Source organism: Acipenser ruthenus, chromosome 13 (assembly GCF_902713425.1).
Source record: "Acipenser ruthenus chromosome 13, fAciRut3.2 maternal haplotype, whole genome shotgun sequence".
Classification (NCBI taxonomy): domain Eukaryota; kingdom Metazoa; phylum Chordata; class Actinopteri; order Acipenseriformes; family Acipenseridae; genus Acipenser; species Acipenser ruthenus.
The window spans coordinates 21323873-21344356 of record NC_081201.1 but is presented as its reverse complement, the minus strand read 5'-3'; the positions used below and the strand labels follow the sequence as shown (position 1 = coordinate 21344356).

At 35.8% G+C, this 20484-nt stretch overlaps 1 protein-coding gene across 3 annotated transcripts in view; it reads left to right on the top strand.

The window, feature by feature from the left end:
- Positions 1–20484, top strand: part of LOC117418540 (uncharacterized) — a 133276-nt gene that overhangs the window by 76279 nt on the left and 36513 nt on the right. For all 3 annotated transcript variants that reach the window (XM_059035714.1, XM_034031699.3, XM_059035715.1), the window contains 4 exons: positions 2938–3031; positions 10737–10924; positions 12833–12948; positions 16038–16272. In XM_059035714.1, coding sequence (XP_058891697.1) covers positions 2938–3031; positions 10737–10924; positions 12833–12948; positions 16038–16272 — 633 coding nt within the window. The remainder of the gene's footprint in view (positions 1–2937; positions 3032–10736; positions 10925–12832; positions 12949–16037; positions 16273–20484) is intronic.

The window sequence follows — 20484 nt, the reverse complement described above, 5'->3', positions numbered from 1 at the left end:
GTGTGATCAGATCAAATGAAATGACTGTGTAAACCAAAACAATACAGAACAATTAACATTGATCATTTCCCAGATTGTAACTAATCTGGAAACCTGAATCGGCATTGCCGGAATGTCCTTCACACTTCATCGTACAGTACCAAGAGCTGAAGCTTCGGCACACTCAAGGTCTCCATGAAGTTCAAGCCTTGTTAAAAAGTGCCGATAAAGGTAGCCAAGTGGAATGGAAGAGTAGCTGTTAGGCTGTTGGGGAAGGCAGGCTTTTGTAGTGTTCATTTCAGGGCAGGCTGTCAGCTGGAGGGGGTGGCTGCAGCTGGGATTCAAAAGGACTTTCGGCCGTGTTTTTGCTACAAGATGAAAAACAATCCTTTCTCTGTTCCCTTTGGTCTCAACTGTGACCTTGCTGCAGGCCAAGCAATGTCACCAGCTGCTTTGGTTAACATGGTCAGTGGTGGTGAAAAGTGAACCAATGTGGCTTGCCTGGGGATAAAACACATTGACTCAGATTCCTGCAGGTGTGCTGGCTGTAGTTTGCGTGCTTTCTTTCTCCAGTTTGTTTATTTACTTTCCTAAACGTCAGCCCCATCACTTTGCCTCCCGTAGTGTCCTAAACTAGGGGGTCCTTTTCTCTAATTCCGTTTTCTTGAGTAGCTGCTTCAAACATTTTATGTTTTGCAGTGATTTAAGCCTGCAGACTTAACCTTTCTCAAAGATGGGATTGACACATTTGAAGGCCTAAGACCAGAACAAAATAAATGTCTAGAATTAACTATTTCTTGTCAATGCAAACTATGACAACCCGTCCATAACACATTCATTCTATTTTCTAAATTACAGAAGAAAACTTATCAAAATCAAATAAGGTATTGTTGTATATTGTGCATATGCCATTGCATAATGATTACATATTTAAGCAACTGGCTAATTCACTAGCCTTTCACCTGCTGGAGGTCTGGGTTCAAATCAGACTCACAAATACAATGAGTTTACAGTCTCATCCTAGCCCCAGTAGAGGTTAATCCACATGACAAAATCACCATACAGTTCTGCACATTTCTGCTTGAGAGGCCCAGGAGTTAATGACAGGGTGCAGTGGCACTCCTGCAAAGTTACTGCAACCAAAATACATACAGCTCTGGCCAAACATTTTGCATCACCTAGAATTTTAGGATTGAGACATTATTACAAAAAAAAAAAAAAAAAAAACTATATGAACATAATGTAGATATTTTATTTGATATTATGTAATCAAATAAACTACCAAATGATATTGCAAAAGTCTACCAGAAGCCATAATAGTAGTACAGTATTTTGTGTTAGATTTTGAAATGTCAGTTTTTAGTTAAGTATATGGAAAACTACAAAACGGTATGTAATTCAATATGTTAACATTACATTATTCAGCAGGTTTCATTTGACTTTATGAAGCAAAATGAGTTAATTCTATAGGGTGATGCAAAACCTTTAGCCATTTAATAATGTGTTAAACAAAACATTCTTTTTCTTGGAAAGTCCTGCAATTGAATCTCAATTAGGAACTGGACAAAGAGTCTGTTTTGGTTGTTTTATTTATCAGATGAGAATGAAGCTCGGCTCAGCTATGTGTCATATCAATTGCTGCAGATAAAGGGTTTACTGCTAGATTTACTGCCTGCGCCGCTCTATCAATATACACAGCAAATAGGCTGTTGGTGAAAGGGGTTAAAAACACAGACAAGGGGATATTCTTTCCTCATTTCTTCCTGTGGGTTATGACCTTTGCTTTTTTAACTTCCTTGATTTAGTTTCAGTAAATAGTTGCAGAGTAGCACGCCACCTGCTTTTGGTACTTGAGAAATTGACTTTTCCTGAAAGTTACCCTGGCCAGTGACCTTGTCCGACTACCAAAGGGCTTATAGAGCTAGTGTATCTTTCTGTGTGGCCGTGTTTTTCTTTTTTTCTCCCAGCGCTGACTGGCATTTAACCTCTTAATTATTACAAGGCAGCTCACTGCGTTTTAATGCCTTGGTTCCGGAAAAGCCCATGAACAATAAAATAAACGCTGGTGTATTGAATTCCCTGCACTTGAATTCATGAGTCTTTTTATTAGTACAGAGCTTAATAAATCTAGAGCATACAAATGAATGTGCTTTTAGCTTTTGGTAATGCAATGTATATTAAAAATAACATTCTGATCTGAATATAAATGTCTTTGAATTTAGAAAACAATATTTGCTACAAATTAGAGGTAAATATAATGTCTTTAAAGAGACATCATTACAGCAGTATGTTGCCAAATTAATTTGTACAGAAATAATTGGTAAGTCTGCTGTATCGTGGCCTGCTTTCCACTGTGTTTGTATGGCTGCAGGGCGGAGTCATCAGTCATCTTTTGGATCAAGCACAAGCAGGTTTAATAATGGGCAAAAAGGTGGCAATATTTAGATGTGCCCTGTTTTTTAAAGCTGCTTTTGACACTTATAAACTATCCTAATTTATATTTAACATTTTTACATTTACAGAAGTTTGTGTCATGCTTCTCAAAAAATGAAATAAAAGAGCACACTCAGTTTTATTAGTAGCTGTAAACCAGTGCGCTATATATATATATATATATATATATATATATATATATATATAGTGTGTGTGTGTGTGTGTATATACAAGCTCAATAAACCTATTAATGTGTGTTAAAATGTATGTACCACTGTGCCTCATTTTGAAACAAGTGCAAAGGCAAGTTTTCTAAAACAATTTAAAGAACAAAACTACAATAAATGAACTTTAGTAATATACCATTACAATTATTTAATTTCTTTCATTAAATTTGCCTTTGCGCATGGTTTCAAAATAGGACCCTTGGTGTTAATTACTGCCACTTGGTGGGTTTTACCCACCTTCACCATGATAAGTATCCGAAGGCAGAACTGACAGTAGTGTTTTCATTATTGTTTGGAGGATCAAGAAAATGAAGAAAAGGCCAGATCTGCTCAGCATACCACACAAGCGCCGGGGTCAAGGGTCGCCTCTGGAAGCTGGGGATTAGAAAGAGGTAAAATTATATTTTTATCCTTCAGCTTTGATTTCTCAACTTAATGAAGATTGTTTTCCTCCGGCAATTCTCTGTCCTTCAAACAGGTGTTATCCTTCAAGTGTGGTCTCTGAGGCAGTGAGGTAACTGGAGGACAATGTAATTCAAAGCAACCTTGAGCACGTACAAATTGGAAAGAGAGAAAGTTCTGAAGAGACTTCAAGGTCAGCTGACATGAGATCTGAAAGTCTTTGTCAGAAAATATCAAAGACAACTTTCGACTGTAAAATAAAATAAAAAAATAAACTCATAAGGAGGCCACCTAATTTTGACAGGCGCATGGTATCCGATTCCTGCATTCGGCTGACGGTTGGAAGCTAATCTGAAACCTACATTAGGAGGTAGAAATTGAGAGCTCATGGAGCATTCTGTGTAATACAACCTAGCTTCCATTTGACTTGTCACATCTGCTTGTTCATTTTATTAATCTTGCTTGGTAAACTGACACAAAACAAAACCAGTGTTGTGAGCAAAAGTGTTGTGTGTGGATCTGCTGTTCATTAATATTTCATATTTTTCATCTTGGAAAATGAAAAAAAAAGTTACTTGGGTTTAAAGTGCATCTGTTATGTTTTCTATAAAAAATGAGCTAAGTAATATAAATACTTACAACAAGAGAAACAAAATGTTTTTTAAATGATGATTTTTTTTTTTTAAAACAACTGAGATATTATGGATTTTGTGAGGCATTTGTTTACGCTTCCTGAAAAAAATGTGATTAGACCAGCAGTGACGTAGTGGTGGGAGTCATGGCAAGGAATCAAGAGAGCATGAATTTTGACAGAGAGTCTGATGTTGCCACTTTTTGGCAATGATTTTGGGCCACAAGGGTCCCAGCCGTACAGCCTGGAACTTCCTGCGAGACATTTAAATGGTCATAGAACGTTGATATTTTGTTTCAGTTGTCATAGCAAACACACACTATATGCCCAAATAGAGTGTTTTACTATAATATTTACATATTTAAGTTTTGTATCCATGCAAGCAAAAAGGAAAACAGTATTTAGTGGTATAGCTTTAATAAAAAAAGCATTTTATTTATTTTTAAATGCATGTTTGTGGGCTATGTAGAAATAAAGATGTGGGGGGAAATTTCATATTTAATTCATATAACATATATTAATGTGTACTTCAAAATAAATGGTCAAGTATTTAATGGAGGATCCTAGAAGTAGTTCTTTACAATGGCATCCCTCACTGCTAATCCACAAAGACGATCCTGTTGTGGTCCAGCTAAAGATACATCATGGTGTGCAAAACAATACAGGCAACAATTATGCTGCATCCCTGTGGCGGTTCCACACGCAGATAATTCAGTGAATCGTCTCTTAAGTACCCCGTTGATGTGTTATATGTGCACTACTATTAAAAGTGATTTGTGTGATTTTTCTTAAAATAAAAAATATATATATATAAAACAAAATAAATAAAGTTTTGTATTACTCTTTTATTACCACAATCTTATTTATTTTGTTAAATTTATATCATAAATAACGCCCTCTTAAAAACGGTTTTTAAGTGACATTTTCTGAAAAAACAGATTTAAATGATCCAGATAAAAGTAATCTCGATCACAAAATACAGCATTACAAAATCCAGATCACTTTGATCCGGATTAAAAATTTTGAAAAACAGGCCCCAGGAGATTGAGCTCTGGACCCGGGAAAACGCATGGAGGAGCACACTGCATGGTAGGTTTGATTCCATTTCTGTGGTGCGATTCAATGTAATCATCATTCACGTAATATTATATTTTGTCTTATATAATTGCATATTGTTCATAATATACATAATGTGCCATATTTACAGGGCCTGGGGATGTAGTGTTAGGTAGTGGTCAACCATAATAATAATAATAATAATAATAATAATAAGCCATGAAAAAGGAGCCACACTCGTTACTAAAAGCTAAAATATATTTTATTGTTTCACATGTTAAATACAAAAGAAAAAGTGATCATCTCAAGAGAAAAAAATTAAAAATCTGACGTTTTGGTCCTAAACGGGAACTTCCTCAGAGAGAAAGTGCTGTAAGCAGGACTTTAGACCGTAGGTAGACTGAGGAAGCTGAGCTTGTAAAACGTACTCTTCTTGTTTGGAAACCTGTGGATACGATGGCCAAACAAGTTGGAATTGCTACAATCCCCACAAGCGCATTTTACCTTTACCCTCACAGACCCTGTCTTTCACACTATGTCTGTCTGTCTCTGCAGCGTGTGGCGTGCTCCGGCCTCACAGGTGAGTTAGGCACAAATGGAATGTTTTCAGTGGGTGTGGCTTAGGATCCACTTTTATCACAAAATATGGGCACAGAAACCATTTTTTTACATTTTATTTTTGCAGTTTTATAACAAATTTAATACTGCTGATTTCATTTTTTAATTAAAAAAAAAAAAAAAACATGACAGATGCACTTTAAATCCTTTGAGGTACTGTTTTTTTGTGATGACTTAGAAATGTTTATTTAAGCAAATTTTGAGATCATTATCAAGTCAGTGGGTGTCAGTGGACAGTATGAAAAAAAAAAAAAAAAGTTAACAGCTAAAAGCTAAATTCTCACAGTGTTGGATTTATATTCCTCTGGAATTCATTTTTCAATGTGAGGCTCATATATGATTGCAGTTTTTGTTGAGTGCAGATGCCTCCACCAAACAGATTTGGATGTACTTGCAACACTGTATATCTTTACACCAGTTTCTCCAGTGTAAGCTTACATTCAATTTACTATAAAAAAAACAAACAAACAAAACATCTCTACTTTTATAAATGGCATAAACTTTTCACAGGAGCAAAAGGTAGTGAATCAGCTTCAAAACACATAAGTACAATTACTTACTTTTTTTTTTTTTATTAATGTTTCAATTTATATGTATGATACAGAAGCATCCTAGTGCCAATTAAATTCAAGCTGTTTCAGCAATGATTGGAAAAAAAAAGTATCTCCTTCATAGGACTTTATATCTCTTTTTAAAAAAGTCCTACAAATTTTTTTTTTTTTTTTTTCAAATCAATGCCGAAACAGCTTGAAGCTTGTGCAGAAGCAGCTTTGATTAACATGCAGGCAGCTGATTTCACACTGGTCAGAAAAGAGAAATGAGAAATGCATTAACAGATCAAAACCATAATATCGATGAATACAGTAGCAACTAATCCCAATTCGAACTACAGTATTACGCTGGAGTGTTATATGTTTTTCCATGACCCCACATATCCATGTGCTATAAATATTGTTTTTTTTATTTGCTTTTTTATTCTTTTTTGTAAATGTACAGTTACCATTAATTGGAACAAACTGTAAAAAGAGTTGAGAGGATTAATAAGTGTGTTGATTCATTTTTTTCTATGATGAAGCATTACTGGAAAGAAGGAACCCTTTTTGTACTGCAAACTTAAATTAATAAATTTTAATGAATGAAATGCTTCTGTATGTACTTGGAGACATTAAAAAGAATGGTTTAGCCCACTAACTAAACCTTGATAAACTGGATATTTATCAGAATACTATCAGGAGGAATAAAAACCATCTGACAAATGCATTTTCTGAATTCTGATCTTAGCTAGAAATGACGTGCGCAGTGTTACCAACGGTTCTGCCATCCATACCCAAACACATACCATTAGCTTCTGGAGATATTTCATTCTGAAGATACATAATAATAATAATAATAATAATAATATATTCAAAGTGATGTTTCATAGGTATTAGTACCTGCTGCTTTAAAGGTCAACTAGATTAAAGTATAAAGCAATGGAACGGTATTAAACACACTGCATCTGGAAGGCGTCTGTAGATTTGTGATTTAAATGTTATTAGAAACCTGCAGAGAATGAGTTGAAAAATAGCTAGGAAGCCAGTGAATACAGGGGAGAGTGCCATTAACTATCCTGCTATTTACACATGGTAAGCCAGTCTATTACATTGACATCAGGTCAGCATTCACTACCAGTGTTTCAGGCTGAAACGATGCCACCGTGCCTGTGCTGTGTTTACATTTCAGCTCAGAGGCTGATTGGTGATTTCTGATATGACATTCCAATGCTCTGGACTTGATGTAAGGTCTTGTTTTAGAAATCATCCAAAGGCAATCATTATATTGAAAAATGGAAGGGGGGTTGAAACAACATACTGGGGATTAGGCTATCTTTCACATATGTAAGTCCATCAATTCCTTCCCAAAATATGTTGTTTAAACTGTGGATATAGAACCGAATGAAGCAATGTTTGACTTGTATGTAACATAGTAATGAGTATGATACCCCTTGGTCAGTCCTTAGACCTGTGTCTAATGCTGGGGGAATTGGATCTCAAACAAATCATATTCAAAAAGCTGGCAAAGCATCCTATATATTTATCCAAGCTGTGCAAGGTTTGTAGAACATTTCCAATATATCTTTTGGTATTAACACAATTTCTCAACATTTGCTTATTTAGTACTCTATGTCCCAAAAACACAATTATTAAAAAGAACACATCATTTGTACATTGCTGAGTATGTTCCAACAAAGCATGATATATTATTATTATTATTATTATTATTATTATTATTATTATTATTATTATTATTATTATTATTATTATTATTATTATTATTATTATTTTTACTGCAGCCTGTATATTGAAAGCATCTGAACACATTTCAAATCTGACTAACCAGTTTCATACTGAAAACTGAATTATACCAGATCAGTGCAATGAATTACCATGCAAAGCAATGGTTTATAATTCTGAATAATAATCTGCATTTGAGTTTACATGAACCAATCCTAGCTCTGACACACTGCCTGTTAAAACTGTACTAGTCTACACATGTAAGTGCGCAAAGTTCCTTTTCTTAAATAGAAACAAAACACTAAACAGTGCATCATTTTTGCCATTGCTTTTACTGTGCGTTACAAATATTTCTCCATTCTCACTCACATCTCCCTGTGCTTTAAGCATTTCTTAAACATGTCTGCTCCACCCAGCACTTTTCTTCAGAATTTTACCCTTAAGGAGACTTTGCTTCAGAAGGTAATGCATTGTCAGTTAAGATATTGCATTGTTGTTTTATGTGAGTAGTGTTTTAAACAGCTGTCATTGTTGAGTCCAGATAACCCGTCAGGAAACTATCTCAGGATGACTAGACTTGTTGAAATCATTATTAATGGAAGGGATCAAAAAAACCAAAACGAACTTGTTCAAGCAAACACAATCTCAGTTTGAATGTGTCTGCTATGTACTGTACAATACAGGATTGTATCTATGTTTTGTGCATGGTAAATTAAGGGTTGTTTAAGCATAACCATAAGTGAACATAAAATATGTACATATATAATAGAAAATAATTCATGTATATTATAGCAAAATCATAACATTGTTTAAAAAATACAATATATTACATTGCAATAGTTATAGAAACAGTCTTGCAGTATATATAAAACTACACTAGATTTGAGAATGATATAATAAATGAAATAGTAATTAGGTATTATATAAATCTTTATAAACCTACATATTCTGTGATTTACTTACTTACTAATAATTACCTATTTATAATAATTTGACACAAATAGGCTTAACATGTGTAGGTGTTTTCTTCAATAACTTTGCTACTGTATTCTTTTTTGCAGATCTTCTTTAGCATATTCATCCTCGCCAAATGAAAAATAAATAAATCCCAAATATATTTATTAAATGTTTTTATTTAGATTTTCAGCTATATTTTTTGAGCACTGCTAATATTAGTGCCTTTACCCATAATGTGCCATAGATCTGTTAGATTTGTTTGATTTTATGAGATGCAAAACCGAGGTCCTATTATAAGTGACTCTGCAGCAGCAGTTGTGATGCATAGTTCACCCCCTAGTCTCTAAGTCGCTTTGGATAAAAGCGTCTGCTAAATGGCTAATTAATAATAATAATAATAATAATAATAATAATAGTGTATATAATATGTCATCTATGAAAGAAACACAAATAAGGTAACATTTGTGCATAGTTTTTTTCATGTTTCTTCTGTGCACTGTTTATAAATCCTGTACTAAAAGGCATACAGAAGTATAGTACAATGAACAAAGACAACTGCAGTACAAGCCTCATGTTAATGAAGAACGCTTAGTGATATAGAGTTTTTTCATGAGAAAGGGTTAGAAAGAAGCAGTTGGTGCTCGTGGGTTTAGCAGGGGTGAGGGTCAGGGCCTGCATATGGTGTAACTGGGTGAAGTGGATAGCACACACCATCTGGTGGTAGTGGTGGGTATTTGAGTTGCTGTGCACTATTATAATGAAATGCCATTATTCCAGATTGCTTTACAGTTTCTAAGGTCATATACAAGTGAATCAAGTGTTTGAATGTGAATTTCAGTCTCGCAGGATATCAAAGGCACGGATTAGCGTTTTTACTGGCATGGTATTGATGTGCTGAATAAACTTCATCTGGTTGGCAGCTTGTGCCCAAATATAAGGAAAATATGAAAGAATCGGAAATAATAAGAAAATTAAAATTGAAAGCACCATCTGGCTGACATTGTTTCAGATAAAGAAAATGATAAATATGAAAATTAAAACGGAAAGGATTTTGAAAATCGTTGAACAGTGCTAAGATGTATACAGTGTGGACTGTTAAGAGTTATTAAGCAAAGCATACATGTACTTGGGAAGCATGTACCTAGTGTCGGTCTGTAACAATATAATGGCAATTGATATTTTTATACCTGTTAGAAAAATTCAAAATATAATTATGCATTTTCTTAAATTAAAAATAGTGTTTTCCACTAAATTGCTTACCTGTTTATTGTGTATTACTGATTAAAGTATATATATATATATGATAATATACTTGCAGTATATGTACATTATCTGTTCCTGATAATTTTATGATTTGGTTAACGACTGCACATATTGTATTGTCATTTTCACATACCGTGGGACGCATAGGGTTATGTTGCAACACAGATAACACACTGTTACTAGCTTAGCATAATCCCTAATTTACAGCATGTCCCCATATTTCACATGCTGTAAATTTCAGTATTCTATTAAAACAGGCGAGAATTGAAACAAATAAAACTGAAACATTTCACATGATCTTTCAGTCCCCACATATATAATACTTGCACAAATTGGATTATATAGAAATGGAAATAAATAGGAATAATAAATACCTATAAGTACACAAATATTAATAAACGTATATTGTTTAAATTAATGTAAGCATGAAACTACTAATCACCAGTTTGCTTAAAATAGCTAAAGATAGATATTGTATAAGGCAGCATGCAATTCTCCAGAAATCTTTTAATTTCCATGTATTTCTGTAATTATATATTTATAATCGAAAAGGTGTGTGTGTGTGTGTGTGTGTGTGTGTGTGTGTATGTTTGTAAGGGACAACAGCACTGCCTACAGCCATACTTCCCCTCATAGTCCTCAAGCAAGCAAGCAAGCTCACCTCAATCTGACCTGAACACCCCCTGTAAGCCATTCTGGACCTCTCTCAAGCAGAGACTGGCAATTTAGATGAGTTGGAAGGTGGTTTGGCAAAGGCCGAGACCACCAGACTAATTTCAACTGTGACCTAAGCAGCCAGGTTCGAACCCAGGCCTCCAGAGGTGAAAGGCATTATGTGAATGACCCTCTGCACTACCCTTGCTCGTTTGTAATGTTTAAATTTGTCTTCGGCTGCAGGTTTTTCCACCCAGGATGATTTCGAGAATGCCCAGGATGACTCCGTGCAGGATTTTTTCTACAATGCATTCTTCCCTGATGAAAGAGCTCTGAACAAGTATGCAGCTATGATCTACAACTCCTGCAGTGGGGGGAAGATGTATGAGGAAGCTAAAGGGGCTGCTTTTTGTAACAGCTGTGGAGAAAAGGTAAGCGATATTTGGAATAATAGCAATAACACAACATATCGATATGCATTATTTTTTTATTAAAAATGCAGGGTAGTCTGCTAAATTGCATATATACATATTATCAGACATAAGAATTACCTGTTCATACCCAGGTAGGTAGTCTGGTTCCACATTTTCTACCCAAGATATAGTGTTAAACTTTAGTCCACATCCATTTATTATTTAATACTTTTTTCTATTGTATTTATAATAACAATTTGCACCGTTCCTTATGTAAAATGCACCACTGTGTCAGCACAGATTATAGATAGAGCTCACACCGTTAGCCTTTTAAAACTAAAATGTCCACGGAGGTCTACAGGCAAGCCCGCAGGCACCCGGCCAGTCTACAGGGGTCGCTGGTGCGCAGCGAGCTGAGGACACCCTGGCTGACCTAAGCTCCCCCCCCCCCCCCCCCCGCCAACTGTACACCGCCCCCTAGGAACTCCCATCCATGGTCAGCAGTGGAATAGCCTGGACTCGAACCAACGACCTCCAGGCGATAGGGCACATCCTGCACTCCACGCGGAGCGCCTTTACCAGGTGTGCCACTCGGGAGCCCCTTGGAATTGTCTGTGTTTGTTTAAAAATAAATAAATAAATAAATAAAGCAAAAACAAGGAAACTTTTTTCCCGGAGTGGATATATAAAAGTCAAATTAAACAATTGTAATGCTGTAGAACTAGCAAAAAAAAAGTTTCATGGAGAATTTTCATTTATTGTTTCTTGCTAACTTAGTTTTGTTAAAATGAATAACTGTACGTGTGCTTTTGACACCGCCTTCCTCCATTTTCAGACTCTTAACACAGAAAACTCTGAAGAAGCAGGTTTTCATGTGCATGCTCGTCTAAAGTTTTGTGTTACTTGCTTTATAGGATAACAGTTTAATAATAATTTAAGAAAAAAAAATGTGCAAATTGCATTTAGGTGTTAAGATCCTAGGTTTAAATCCTAATCAATAGGAACTAACAATTTATTTAAGATTGATATTTCTGTTTCGTGACATGACACACACACAAAAAGAAATTCTAAATAAAAAAAGACCATTTATGCAATCTTTGAAACGAAAACCTTCAGCAATTAAACAATTTAATGTGACTCAAAGCACTTGGAAAAATAAACCCTGAGTTCTACTTGATAAAAATGAAGGGTTTACCAATCTAGAAAACCGGCAGATGTTAATTCTGATTCAGTCGTTTGTCTTGCGATGTTGTAGTTTCCAGGTCTTTAAAAGGCTTAATAAATGGCATCTAATAGGCTGCAAATCAAGTGCTAATTAAAACTGCATTAACCTTAATGGATTGGAAAAAGAGAGCCTAATTTATAAAAGTTTTGTTTATACAAGGCGGTCTTAAATAATACATTACGCAATGCACGCTCTAAAAGACTTCCATTACTAATACAAAGCGTATGTGTGTAAGTACACTGCGTTTAGTCACTACTCTTCATTAACTTTGTTTTTAATAAAGGACTTAGCAACATTAGGACATCTTTAGTGTCAGCGTTAAAACTCACAGGCAATGCCAGCCTGCAGCAATCAGTGTCACAGGTGATTGTAATAGTTCAACTAATTACTTCATTATTTCTCTTAACTCTGCAGACCTGTTTGTGCTTCATGTAGTGTATAGTTCTATCACGGCTGCTTTTGTGGCAGTGCTTCTTAACCATTCAGATAACTCTCTTCAGGCTCAGACAAGTATCTGCTTGTTGTCTTGATTTCCCAAGAGGGAGTGTATTTGTTCACTCAGTCTAGTTATAGAAATTCAGACACTGATGGTATATGACAAACGGTTGTCACTTATAATAAAAAATAAAATGAAAAAATAAATAAACATACATGCATGCAACAAAACGCTGAGCTTGAACTATTCTCCTTTTTGTTTTTAGACATTCATCTGCCCTCATAAGGTGGCCATTAATTGTGTGCTTGAGCTTCCTCCCAACTGCACCCACATTAAAATCACCAGACCCTGGTCTCACATCATCACAATGGAAGCTAAGCTGTAAGTAGCCCCCTGGGGCCTGTTGCCCTAATGAATACCAGACCACAAATTAATGAAGTAGCTTTGGAAAAACATTGTGATTTTTAGTCACTCAAGCATCAGTAAAACTGCCAGAAAGCAGGACAGCTGTTTATGGCTTGTTATGATGTCAATTTGTTTACAAATGAGATTTTCCTTTGGAAAAAACTCTGCACCTAGCTGCCAATTCTCATCACTGAGCACAGTGCTTCGGGGGCATTTATTGCAGGTTAGGGTTAAGGGTTGGCTGCTGAACTACAATTGAGGCTTATCAGCATGCTGAAAGGAGTTGAAGGTGGCCAATTTTTTGAGTTTCCAGTAGCATGCAGTCATACATGCAAAGACAAACTAAACATCTCGCCACTCCTGAAGAGTTCTGCCTGGTTAAGGGCTGGCCCATGCTTGTATCAGCTACAAATGGCACATTGTAGGCAGAAAAGGCTTCAAATGTTGTAAGCAGAAATTTTGAGGATTATGATTTTGTTAACAAAATGGAAATTAACCTGAACCAGGGCCAAATATGAAATCCACAGCGAATTTGGATCTTTCCCAAATTACCTGTGTTTGTTTGGATATTTCAACTGAATGCAAGTATTTTGGAAAAGTCAAAATTCGCTATGAATCCGAAAAAGAGAATTTGGGTTCAAGCCCAGCAATAGCCTGTTTTAATTATGATGTTGTTGTTGTTGTTGTTGTTGTTTAATATAAATAAAATAATCAATGCTTCCTATTTCTTCACTGTAGGTGACTGCCCACAGCTTTCATTAAATAGATTTGCCGTTGGTTTTTAATCCAGCCTTCTGTATAGCATGCATGATGATATTGGCTAGACTTCAACACTCACCTGCTTAGCAGAGCTCAGATACCACCAGCAAAGTATATAGATGCAGTATTCTGCATGAGTTTAACTGCTTACAGAATGCTAGCACATGAGTTTCACATTTTGCTGTGGCGATTATTATTTTATTGAATAGCATCATAGAATTGTCATATATTATTATTATTATTATTATTTATTTCTTAGCAGACGCCCTTATCCAGGGCGACTTACAATTGTTACAAGATATCACATTATACATTATTTCACACTATACAGATATCACATTATTTTACATACAATTACCCATTTTTACAGTTGGGTTTTTACTGGAGCAATCTAGGTAAAGTACCTTGCTCAAGGGTACAACAGCAGTGTCCCCCACTGGGGATTGAACCCACAACCCTCCGGTCAAGAGTCCAGAGCCCTAACCACTACTCCACACTGCTGCCCTACTACTCCACACTGCCTACGTTATGACCTCAGTTATTTCACATTTCAAAATTGTCAATCAAGCTTTTAAGGACAGATGGACATGTGCATTCAATCAGAATCTAAGCACACTTTAATGCAGGTTTGGCATTTTGCCTCACACAAAGGTGTGTCCTCTGACAGTCAAACACACATTCCATGCTGATGTTTCTTAACTGTTCTAAAAACATTGTTAGCAATTTAGATTGAAACCCTCCCTGAATAGCTGAAAGAGTCCATAAATCAAGTTCCGAAGGTCCTCCTCTGGGACCACAGCAGTGCAGTTTTCGGTTGCAACCTGGTCCTAAAAAAATGAGACTAAAGTTTCAACAGCTGTGAATGGTGTTTTATGTGCATTGGAAAGCGAGCTCAGTTTAAAATGAATACTTAGGACCTGGTTGAAAGAGAAACCTGGAGGGTTAGTGCACCCTAAGGACTGGTATTGGGATTGCTTGCCATCAATGACACATTTTAGAAATGTGAGAAAACTAACAAAAATCTTTCATGGTCATCATGTACGTTTTCTATTTACCCAAGAACAGCCATATTGCGTGATACCATTAAAGAAAGAAGGATATGATTTCCCCATTGAGTCCCCTTTGGAGTCATTTAGAAATGCCATCTGATGCATTTCTATATTTATGTCTAACTAAATGAGTCACACTGCCGTCTGTTTCCTTGTGGGACATAGGTGCACAAAAGGAAATTATACTATTGGCTCTGACAGCCGGTCAAGTGTAAGGTTGTCGTACTCAGGGGTGCACAGCTGAGTCTTGTCTGATGTTTGCTAAGGTGTGCACCAGGGCAAGAAACAATTTCATTGGGTTTGATCGATGGCCTCCAGGCATCCAGTGCACCTTCTGGGAAAGAAAGAGTTAATTAAATTACTGAATGTTTCGCTTGTCTCATCCTAGGCCTGTCAGGTAATGGAGAGCATGCCTGGACTTGTCAGCTCATCAGCTGTGCATTAGCAGCATTTTCAGAGCACTTTGTGTAGGAGTCTCTGTAGAGAATAAGGCATGGCACATCCATGTTAACAGAAATGTTCCACCAGTCTTGCTTACAGTAATGGTAGGCAGATATATTTTAAAGAATAAAAACATGTCTTGTTGAAGATATTAGTCAATCAGTACTGGAATATTATTTAATTATGCAACTCATTGGGATGACTATAGAGTATGTATGTTTGTTTATATGATATATACTGGTTCCATATCAAGCCCTTTACAAAAGGGCTTTGTTTCTTTATTGATGTTGTTTTTTTCAATCCTGTTGTGTTAAAGGTATTAAAAAATATATTTGTTTTACATATTTAAGATGGTTGTTACATGACTTTCCCCTGTTCAAAGTGTTAGCAATGTAGGTGTTTCCCTTTTTTCTGTATCCATTTTCATATATATGTATGACTTTCCTACACCCTGCTGCTGCTTCATGTGGTTTAGAAGGAGGAGGAAGTGTGTGTGTGCCTGAATATAACACTACAGCAGGTAATGTCAATAAACTGGTTTCTGGTGCACAGAAGGCTTAACTATGTATAGTTAATGTAAGTATACAGTAAACAGTCACACAGGAATCTTGACCCATTCATTATCACTAAAGACAATACCGTATAATGAAATAACATCAACAAAAATGATTTAGGATGGTGGTTTTAATATCTGCTACTGTTTACAACTTTTTCATACAGGTATATAATCAAGCGTTACTCTATGGCCAGCACTGACACATTTCTTAGAGGCACACTAATATCAACTGATCATCTGTTTGTCTTCTTGTTTCCAAGACAGAGGAAAAACAATGAGACCCCCACTCCAGCTTCTGCTGGTTCATCTGTAACGTCATCCGAGCCTTCTCCCATCAACCAACAGACACTGCAAACTACAAGTGCAGTCTTGGAAGGGCTAACTAACAAATCAAACAATGACAAAGAACAGCAACCGTTGGCAGTCTTGGGAGATTGTAAAACACAGCCACCACAGGCAACAAGCAGCTGGTGGGGGGAGGAGGAAAAGGCCCTGGTGAGTAAATCATTGTTAAATGGTAACAGCGGATGCTTTAAAAATCAGGTTCACCAATAAGCAAATAATTATAGGTGAACACCTGGTTTTTATACCACAAAACTCACCTGCCAAATGCCTATTTTGACACAGGGAGTTGTTGATAGATCTGCATTTAGAGAATGTGAGTTGCATTAGGGTGGATCCTTTTTTTAAGTGGGGGGGGGGGGGGGGGGGGCTGTTATCCCAGCTGTTCCCCAATAGAGGATCACTTCAGACCACGATACAGAGGGATTGGATCACTTGGTGTCTGATTCTTTTCCCCTATTCTCTTCTGCAGTCAGCAGCCTCTAAAAGGAAATGATAGCATCTAAGAGGTTTTCTAATTTCTTGAGTTAAAATGCATGTTAATGGGAGATTTTATATTAGTATTGTTTGTGATTAGAGAGCAACAGAAGAGCCTTTCTATTTTATTGAATAAGACGTAAATACATCTGCTTTAGGAATTGCTTACAAATGCTTTAGCATTATTAACATTATAACTGTCCCCACACTTATTATGCTGAGAATTTTTTTATTCTTCACTTGTTAGTTAAGTATATAACAATATTTAAAATATAAAGCTATGCATCCTAGTACTTTTGCTGTAGGTCACATGTTCTGACTGCAGTGAGCTTGAACTACAACACAGGAAGTGGTTAGGTACCAGGAAACAGCAATAAAGTTTAATCTATAGCGTTGTCTTTGATATTCCAGATGAAAGTATAAAATACAAGTAAAGAACCTAAGTATCTCCAAAAGAAGAATAATATTGTGAGTGCTAATAGGAGATAAGAACATAGAAACCTTGGTTGGCAAAGTGTATGATGCACCCAACTGATATCTTACCACATTTAGCCCTGTAATGCCCAAGCATTTTTTAAATAAGAAAAGCTACTTACGATTCTGTTTCTTGTACAAAACTAACTAAAGAAGAAGAAGAAAATGACTCATCACACTAATCACTTAATTAATCAATTAATTATTGAATGTGCTTTTTTATTTTTAAAGTCTGGTTGTCTTGTGCTGATTAGCCTTGTATTTGTGTCATATTTATCACATTCAGTTTTAAAAGAAGGCCATTCCTATCTGGGGAATTTACTCAATGAGTAGCATTCCAATTATTTGCTTATGACTGCTAAATGGTGACAGGTGGCCCCACAAGACAGAAAAAGTTATGTTTGCAACAATTACATATAATAACCCCTTTGTACAGGTTAACTTTATGCCGAGGTTACCTCCAAAGGCAACTTATATTCTTGTCTAAAGGTAATTTCCCTTGAGAGCAGTTTTTTTCACTTGCTATGTTTTCTTAGTTCCTGAGGTTTATAACATCCATACCTATTAAACACGCAAGAAATTAAAAATACTATAAGAAACTTCAACTCAATGACAAAAAAAAAAAAAAAATCTTGTCCTAATGCTTGTCATTGCTTGTAAGTTTCTTTTCGTATGTCTAGCGGTTTGTAACATAGGTACATATTAATCGGCATGATGTAATTACTGAGAATAGCAATCAAAACAATAATTTATTGCTGTATTAAAATTGTTCTTTACTACTGATTGGCAGATGATTTTGATATACACAAGAAAAAATACAATCTACTGTATTTTATAAACTGTATAATTTGTATACATGACAATACAATACAATGTCATTAATATTGCCGAGTTAAAAAAAAAGTTGTTGTAAGGCAGATTAGTTAAATGAATGGTTATCTGGACATTCCTGTTTTGCCCTGCAAGCTGTATCATTGGAATGAAGTGAAGAGTGACATTTTAATATGCTCTAGTCATACACAAGTATGGGGCACAAGAAAAAGTGAATATTGCCATGCAAACTGATTTGTGCACATTTTGTCACAATGAATCATGAACAACACTCAAGTCAGACTGTACATGCATATTCACATGTCCTTGTAAAACAGATCTGACAGAAAGATTTTCAGTGATGAACAGTGGTTTTAGCATATAGATGGGCCTTGTGAGCAGTTGTATGTGTCAGACCACTCATGCTCACGTACCTAAAACCTTTTTCTTCCCACACATGTGGGTGTATGAAATGCGTAGGTATTATTTTCCATATTTCAGTGACAAGCTCTTTTGAAAAACAACATGTCGCAAACACTAGCCAGACTAATTACCTGCTCATCTGCTTCAATGGGTGAACCAACTGAAAATATTACAGCTAGCATAACAGGTTCCATTAAAAAAACATCTGTATTTGTTATTTTTGTGTTTTTTCATGTTTAACCTTCATCCATCCTGCATATCTAAGGCTTCCTATTTTAGGTTTTAAAAGATAAGCACCCTATACCCCCACCAAATAAATAAAACCAGTGTTTATCCTCAAAACAGAAAAGCAAATATGGGTGCTGTTATTTGATGTGAGCAGATCTCAGGATGCCTCTGAGCAATACTAGAAAGACTGCGCAGTTCACTCTTCACATGGTATTAAAAATGAAAGACCCGATAACCACTGATTATTGACCTGAGACATGAATAAATAAGCAGGTGGAGGAGTGGAGATCACTAATGCTTCAAAGTGTGGCCTCCATTGACCATTCTTACTTTGTTTTAAAGAAACCTCATATTATTATGTTTAGGGCCCAACTTCTGTACTGTTTGTACCTGTGCAAAGTTTGCATCTAAGGAAACCAAAAAAAAGTATGCAAATAATACAAAACTAGTACAAAATGACCAGTTTCCACATAAAGCCAAGTTGTTTCCTGATAGTTTTATAACATTATCACTCAACACATGTGCTCATTTCAGATTTGCCTGTCTTGTTCTTTCCACAACCTGTTTTAGTTCTTCGAGAATTCTTAAAGTGCACAGTAAGAATATCCTGCAAAGATACAGACAGCTCTTTGGAAAAAAACAAAAAAAACAAATGAAATACAAATGAAATCCTGGGACAGCGGCGGCCTGCTTAATAATGAATTTTAGTGAATGCATCAAAGGGATTTCAGATGTCCATATCTGACTGATAACCATGTCTCATTGAAGCCACAAGTTACCATTCTGTATATTTAATGGTGAAATTGAATTAGATTATTGGAAGAAATATGTTTTCCAGCTCGCTGTTTCATACAGTAAAGAATGTTATATATATATATATATTAAAACAGTTTCTGACAGTTCAGTAATAGTGTGATTAAAAGATTACTGCACTGTAATTCTGATGTCTGTTTAAAAATACCCCAAGTATTGCAAAGTTAGCATATTCAATTATGACCACTAGTATTTCACCTGAGTACAAATCTAATATATATTTGCTCTAAAGTGTGTATGTGACATTCTGGGTCCTATTTTAAAGCAAGTGAATAGGTGAATGATATAAAACTGTAAGAAAAGAAATAATCCATAAATGATTCTCTTCTACCCGCAACTATGTTGTTTTATTGCTTATGCTGTTTCCTCTCAGAAAAAAATCTTCAAAATAGGGCCTTCAGTATTTTTTAATTTAAATGGCCTGTGCCTGATATTATACAATTGTACATGTCAACAACATACCACATATTTGCTGCTGATTCATATAAATTTTCATTACACCCATTACTTCCCACCATCCAAATAATAATGTTTCTAAGGAGGGGAGTTTTTCTTTTTTTTTTGGTAATTAATGCTGATTTTGCATATGTACTACATCAAAAATGATTCCTTGCCTCCTTTGTAAAAGATTGCAAGAGCCAGATCTTAATATAATACAAAAAAAGGCAACAAGCATGAAGTAATTTAAACAGCGTTTTGAAATCCACTATCCTGGACAGGAGAACAGACCAGACCATTGGCTCCACATTCACTAATGCGTTAATCCAGCCCCTAATTCTTTATCTAATCAGAGAGAAAGTGTGAGCCCTGCTTGTCAAAAGGGAGGCATTAGGGTTATGAAAACACTGTGTGAAACCCCTGCACACCCCAGTCAGTGGAAGAGAATCACTATCCCACTCGTAATCCTTGACCCACGGCAGACAGGAGTCTTAAAAATCATGCTCAGCGAAACACATTACAATGGCCCTCATTTATATTATAGGTAAAAGAAAAATTGCACAATACACATTAATGAAATGTCATATTGTCGGACAATGGCATTAAGCACCAGCATGTCGAAATGTGTCCCCAACGCTGTATTTTACAAAAGCAATTTGCACTAATTATTAGTCCTCTGCTTCACCCTGCATTAGTGGAAGG